Raw genomic sequence first — 7,549 nt, 5'->3', positions numbered from 1 at the left:
TAAAGACAGTGTCACACGAGTCGTTTCCTTGAGTCTGTGTTTATGCTCATGTGGTGTGTGTGCACGTGTGCGTTTCTCCTTCTTCATGGAGCTCAGCACTTACCTTACTGCGTGCAGCCCAGGACAGATGTGCTTTTCCGTTGCCTTCCTTTGGACCAAAAACCCTCTCAGTTTTACCACTGTTTCTGTTTCCTTGATGCGAGGTTCAACTTTGGCCCGCTATTGGAGTTGAAAAGGGCAGATACTCTGCCGGCCAGCAGCGCAGCACAGGCCACTACGTTGGGCATGTGTTCCACTTTGTGGCTGGCTCCCTCCGTTTCTTCTGGAAGACGCGTACATGACGTCTGTGGAGAAAGGCAAGCTGACTGTTCTTCACGCTGTTCCTTGCCTTGATGGACAAGCCTTAGCCTTCTGCTCCATGAAGCCTGGACGTGCTCATGTGGGAAGGGACAGGCAAATGATGCATGTGAACAATTACCCTTTCAGGAGGCATTCCTGGATATGGTGAGTGTTGTGAGGTCCTTCTTAATTTACATCCATGTGGGATATTACACTGTGGTGGCATGTAAGGTGACGATGGTGTGATATGCATGCACATGCAGTGTGTGTAATGTGTGTGTGCGTGTGCGCGCGTGTGCGCTCGTGTGTTTACACTGCTTACCTGTTGGACAGAAAAGCATGTTCTACCAGGGCTTGTCTCTGGACAGGAAGGCCTTCTTTTGAGACAATATTTGCTGGCAATTCCTCTGTGCATTTTTGAGTAAATCTGAGTTAATCAAGGCCCATAGTGATAAATTAATGAGGACAAGAGGCACTCGGGAGAGAGTAATGTTGTGTGTGATTATCCCCAGTCATACATGGTCAGTCCCCCTGAGGTTCTAAATCAGAAGGGGCTCCCAGTGTTTTTAAGGTCATTATGCAAAATACATAGAAATGGAAATACACTTTTAATCACATACCTGATGTGGTTGTCTTTGTTTTCTAGTTGTGTTGGTATAACTGTTGCCATTGGGGACAGGTTTTTACTGTGCCAGGTTATATTTGTGAACAAGATGGGCTTCTAAACTGACATGTGTGGTGCAATAGTGAAGGAAATAACATGCGCAGAGAATAGTATTGAGAGCAGTGTGACAATACAAAAAATGTATTAATTAGAAAACAACTGTGTATTTAAATGTGGAGATATGTGAGTGTGTGCCATGTCTATTTTGGCACACAGGAACTAAGATTGGGATGAAGCATCAAAAAGCTTCATGGTAATCAGACCAGATACTGGGGTTGGGGTAGGGGTTTGCACCAGCCGTTCACAATCTCGTGTCTAGCTCACTTGGAACCGATCCACAAGCAAAGGACCCATCTCTTGAACTGAAGCGAAACAGTCACAGGAATTGAGATGAAGTCACGTGATCTTTGAGGTTTTGGTGTTTCACTCCTCCTAAGAAGCACAGCTGCCATTGTCAGTATTCAACCACGCAAATGCAGCAACACCCCAAGGATAGGTGGGAGCTTCTTGTAACGTTTGGGGTCTTTGTAAACAAGCATCCTTATCCGAGAGTGAGCGGTAAGCCAGGGTTCTTCAGGTTGCTTTTTCCAGGGGGGAGATGGACCTCAGCTCATTTCAAACACTGCTTTAAACTAGACGTTGTTGGCATGGCCTCAGGTTCTTCAGCACCTGTGCTGCAGTGTGCCTCTAGCCCTTTATGATGCCACTTAAATTCCTTCAGAGGAAAGAAGATGAAGAAGTATTAGGTGCCACACACACAATCTCAGAGGACTTTGAAAAGGTTTTAATGTTTCAAGTTTAAATCTCAAGTAATGTAAATAAACCATGACACATTAAACCTTTGGAATGTAAAAGGAGCTTTTATTTTGAAGGAAGATATCTAGAAGGGAAAGAAAAAACTGCAGCTTTGAAGTGAGGGAAAGAATGTGTGGTTCTCAAGTCCTGTACTTAGCTAGAATGCATACATCTTCGTGTACCGTAGTCCCTCCCTGCTTACGCAGCCGGAAAGCAATCCACCACATACGCCTCGAAAAGCTGGTTTTACCACGTCCCTCCACCAATTTTGGCGCAGCTCGCAGCTTGCGCTGCCGCCAGTCAGTCGCATGTCCTTACTGCAAATATTGACTGGGCCTCGCCCACGGCCTCCTGTTCTGTCTGCCTGAGCCCTGTCCAGCCCGTTGGTCCTCGGCAGGCGGGTGCAGCGCCACTCTTCAATAGCCATGTTTCCGCACCAGCAGGTGGGCGCAAGTCCTGTCCCGGGAGGCTTTGAACGCAGCACATGGAACCAGTTCTTTCTTTCTAAGAGCCATCTGTTTGTTGGTGCGCTTGGAAGAACTCTTTTGTAAGGAAGTAGCTAGCATATTTAGGACTCTGTTGCATTAGCGACGTCCCTATGAATAGCCAAGTGATGGTGCAACAAGAATGTTCTTAGTAACAGGGTGTTAACAGTTGCACGATTTGTTCCTCAGTCCCCATGGAAACATGTAGTCTTCCGTAAACAGCTGAAATAATTCAAGTTGAAATGTATCATATGAATTCTAGCGTACATGTGTTGTTGTTTATATAAGGTATCAGAACCCGTACTTGAGCAGGGGCCGATTTTGGTCTTGTATGTTACAGATGGAGAGTATGCCAAACACAAAGCTCTCGTGCATTCAGTGAAGTACGATAAGTCCCTGTTTTATTCTGTAAAAACACCAAAAACAATTAATGAAAACAACCAGAGGAATAAACTGAACAGTAAAATTCAATACAACATGATTTGTTCAAAATGATGCATAAGTTTTTTAGACTGGGACCGTTCCAGTTGACTTCATCAGATCCGAAAGTGGTTTGGTTCTGAGTTTATATCACAGCCACCCTTTGGCAACTGTATGCAGTGATCCAAAATGTGCTATATCCCAGTTGGGAGATTTGGACTAGTATGCAAAGGCCACACTTGAACAAGTTACAGGTCTGTGTCCTTATCCACTACAATACGCTCTCCTACAGTACATGTTATATTTAGTTTCTGCTGGTAATTCCACATATTTGTCTATTAAAGTGATTTTTTTTTTTTTATTCCACTGAGCATTGGTATGGCATTTGTTCCTGCCAGAGTGAAACAGTGCTCAAATTACAGTTATTTTGAGTAAAGATAGCCTAAGCTGTCCAAATTTATCCAGTTGCACTGGTAGTCTAACCATAATATGATGCCTGCTCTAAAAAGAACTGATCAAAAGTTACAGATTGCATAGTTCCGTAAGCATTTCATAAATGGGTTCATTTGTTACAGAACTTAAAACCAGTATTTGTGGTTTGGATCAAGTCACCCTCTGAAAGAGTAAACTGAAAGGGAGTGGAGGGAGCATTGACATTGCCCACAGGCACTAGATAAGTTAGACATTGATAGCAAAGTGAAAAGACAAAACTGAGATAAGAAAATGGGTTTTCTCTGGACTAGAGCTGATTTAGACTCGTTCTCAGGCAAGTCTTAGCTAACCAAGACCGCTTTTCAGCACCGCACATGAGATGACGTGAGAAAGCATTCATGTCCCATTGTACAATACTCTACCTCTCACATCACACTCGTAGTGCACGTAGACTTCCCATGATAGAGTGATTATCAAGCTTTTCTTTGTGCCTGAGGAAGATGCATGGCTCCGTAGTTGTTTGCTCTTCCTCCTCTCTTTTCCTCCCACATTTCAACTTAACCACAGCACTGGTGAGCCTCTGATCTCCTCCAGTAGAAGAAGGGGATCTCTCTCGTTTCTAAAGTTGCTGCCCAAACAGTTCCGAGATGTAAAAGAGTGGAAGGAGGGAGTGTGGGGAAAGTACATATTGTAGGTCTTTACCTTATTTCCCAGCTCCTGAGACACTCACTAGCCTTTTGAAAGCAGATGAAAGCTCTTTTAATGATGTGATTGGCAAGTCTGCTAGTGCTGCCATAGCATCCTGCACTGCTGTTTGTCTTGGATGTTTGTTGGGGCAGGTCCCTTTTTTGCATGGTTTCAGATGGAGTTATACCCCAGATGTTACTCTTTACAGCCACCTTTCCCACTTCAAAGGTATCTGACACTCCCATTCCAGCTTACACCTCTGAGGACATCTGCTTTCCCCCGCTGCCTTCGAGTAACCATTTCCATGCTCTCAGCAGTTACACTGCTGGGTTTCTCCTGTCGAAGACCAACAGCAGACAAGGTGGATTGTAATACAATGTCAGAAGGACTTTCTCAGTTCAGCATTAGTAATTTGCTGTGTGCCTTATATAAATTGATCATGTCCCCTTGGGTGAATGAAATGGTTAGGGTTCTCTCCCCGTTTCTCTGTTTCTCACCGCAGACACCTACACATGTGTTATGTGACCCAGTGAAGTTCTTACTTCATACAGTTAAAAGAAACAGCTGGTTCACAGCATACACATAGGATTAGGTGTGGTCCTCTGTACATCCGTCCCAGGGGATAAGGTTTTGTGCGTTGAGAGAGACACATGGGTAATTGGCCATGTCAGAAGATTGAAAAAAAAAGAGGGTTAAAGCATAGTAAACTTGAGACACTCCTGGTGTGAAGTTAATTGATACACCGGTGTAAAAAGCTGCTTTATTTTTAGAAAAGGAGCTGAACACGTAGACAAGACCTCTGGGAAGTTCAAGTCGGAATGGAAAAGTTTTCAAAGAACTAAATACTACAAGATTGGATTCAGGTTATACTACTACTACTACTGAAATACTACAGTTGGATTCAGGTTATGGGTTTCCACTTGTCATGTGAGAGTAAATCTATAACAGGAAACTTGGCAGACTTGCACTAGGGACAGCTGGTAGCATAGTGGTTAGAAATGCTGCCTTTTGAACCAAAAAGGTTCAGTGCAGGTTCAGTTCCTCTCTCCAGCTGTAGTACCCTTGAGCAAGATACTTACTTACCCTAAATTGTGCCAGTATAATTACCCATCTGCATATATGGGTAAAAAAGTGTAAGTCACTTTGGAGAAAAGTGTCAGATAAATGCAAATATTGTTTATCTTTGTCACATTGATGTAAATCCTATACATGTCAATTTCCCAACAAAAAGTTACATCAGTAAATATTGATTTTTATTGAGTAGGACCTGTTGTGTGATGGTCTGGTCGAAATACTTACTTACTCACTGTACTTACTCTTAGGCTCCACTTCTGTCGCAACAAGTAACTGACATTGTCTCTAATAATAATAACAGATATGTTTTATGGATTCCACCAGTCTATTGTCCAGCACTCACTGGAGTCATTCTGCCTCAAGGACCTCTTACTGAGGATACACAAGTGGCAGCAGATGACACCATAACAGATTCAGTTTGACCTCTTCAGTATGATGGCAGAATGTGATTAGCAGTCCAAGGTCTGTTTTTTCAAGAGTACTTTGAGAGGAACCTACAAATTCCCAGCAATGTGTGTTTTTATAGCTGCAGTGCTGTGGCTTGTTACCAAAAACTCAAAGTTCCAGTGAGACTTTGAATGAGTTCCTTGTCTTATTTAGCCTCATCATCCTAACAGCAGCATCAGTCACCTATGACATCACCATATACATAGCCACCTTCATCAAGAAGAAGACAACACCACTCCCTTCATACTAAAGAACTCTTAGCATCCTAAGGTATTCATATTATTATTTTCAGGTGATATGCAACATCTGCAGGGCCAAAATATCACCCACTTTCATATCTGTTTCATTTGCCTCCTTTTCCTTACAGCATGGCATCTCAGTTCATTCTAGAAAACAAAATGAAATGTTCATAACTAGATGTGCTGTTCTGCCAGATAACTCCACCTCTTTTCTTTGTGTGAGAAATTAGTGGGTGTTACACCATCGGGTTGTCTCAACATCAAGGAGCAAATTGAAAGTCGCAGGCCCCTGATAAGAACCTGAAAACCCAGGAATCAGTGACCCGGAGCTGCAAAACTCACACATCTGCTTGTGGTAGTGCAATCTGAGACACAGGATGTGGGGTTGCCATGCACGGGTTCAAGAGAAGCCGACGCTGTTTGACTCCTCATAAACTCAGTAAATCACACTGAGTAAGTCATAGCCCACATCCTTCTACTGGGAGAGGACCTTTATTTCTTCCTGTGTCCCCATTCTTGTTCAGCATGAACAACAGGCTAGAGAGCTGGATGTTTTAATTGGATTCAGATCAGTGCTCAGAGTGAGAGAGTTCGGCTTCCTAAACAGCAACATGCTGTTAGTGCACTGCCGGCATAGAATTCAGGCAGAATGGGCTAAGCGTAACTTAGACTTTTGAAAAACATGTAACAGCAGCAGTCGGAGAAGCCAAAATGGCAACGAAATTGTGAGAACTTCCTGTTCTCATACTTTCTGTGCTATTTCAGCACCGGTGTTTATTTGTGCTTTTTAGAAATGGAAATATATTAGAGAAGCTTTTCTAAAGAAAGGCAGTTTGTAGACACCCCCTGAGCAAGTGACTGAAACGAGTAATATAAGCTGTACATGCTAATGTACAAAGGCAAACCAACTCCTTCCTTGCTGAGATTACTGTACCCCCATACTTCATTCTATCTCCATCTTCAGCTCACCTTTCTGTTGTATGCAGTCTTTTAAGTGAGGAGAAATATACCTTTGGTCCTGTCGTGGAGTTACCCTTCACATTCTCATAGAAATGCGTTACCGCTGTCAGGAATTATTTATCTGCCGAATGTGTTTTCTCCTGAAGGACTTCCTGCTGACAGATGACACAATCAGTGCGTTTGGATTGCTGTGACACCTTACTTACTCTGCTGAATTTATTTTACATAGTGGTGCAGAATGGTGAATTTGTCGGTGTAAACTGTGTTCGTGAAGCCAGAGAGCTGTATTACAGAATGCATAGCATAGTAGATAGATGGCAGAAGCCCAGGCTTCCCTTTCCATTATGGTTGGCAACCTCTGTACCTTTGGCAGAAGAGCTGAGCAGGCACATATTCCACTTGTACTTAAGCCCCTCGCTGCTGCTCTTGCAGTTTTGGGTTCTGGGCCGAACATGATTATTTAACTGGACCTGAAATGACGTAACCGCAGCGGAGGAATTGTTTGGGAATGGCACATGGGTGGATTAATAAGTGTCTGAGCCATGACGTGCTGCTGTTCTCCTCATACCGACGATGCAGTACTGCAGTGGACAAATCTTGCGTAGCTGCCTACAGCTAATAGGGATATCAGCTACTAAGAAAGCCGTGCCGTAATCAGTTTGACGTTAGCTGCTGCCGCTAAGCCATTAGCATTGTTGTTTCCACGTGGCGATGGCTAAAGATGGCGCTGTACCATGCTGTGTGGCAAGAGCTTGACTACAGCTGCTGTTTCATATGAAGAAAACTGGATAGTAATCCATTACCAATATTTCGTAGTCAGGGAAGGATACTGAAGTTAAACTCCTGACTGAGAACCTATTAGACTAAGTACTGATTTGACTCTGCTTTTTTGTCAGTGTGGGATGACCTATTAATCTGTACTTTCTAAAAAGTAGAATATTAAGAAAACCCGGTAGGTTTGGACTTCAAAATGTTTCTGAATAATAATTACCAATTAAGTTTTCAGA

The 7,549-nt window shown here is 43.2% G+C and overlaps 1 protein-coding gene across 1 annotated transcript in view; it reads left to right on the top strand.

Annotated features, from left to right (window-relative positions):
* Nucleotides 1–413: 413 nt before the first annotated feature.
* The window catches only part of pde4d (phosphodiesterase 4D, cAMP-specific), an 86,144-nt gene continuing 79,008 nt past the window's right edge, over nt 414–7,549 (top strand). Inside the window, exon 1 of the mRNA XM_018759171.2 lies at nt 414–504. Within this exon, the coding sequence (XP_018614687.1) occupies nt 419–504 (86 nt within the window). The 5' untranslated portion in view covers nt 414–418. The remainder of the gene's footprint in view (nt 505–7,549) is intronic.

Source organism: Scleropages formosus, chromosome 17 (genome assembly GCF_900964775.1).
Source record: "Scleropages formosus chromosome 17, fSclFor1.1, whole genome shotgun sequence".
In the NCBI taxonomy this organism is placed as follows: domain Eukaryota; kingdom Metazoa; phylum Chordata; class Actinopteri; order Osteoglossiformes; family Osteoglossidae; genus Scleropages; species Scleropages formosus.
This window is presented reverse-complemented; position numbering and strand designations above follow the sequence as displayed.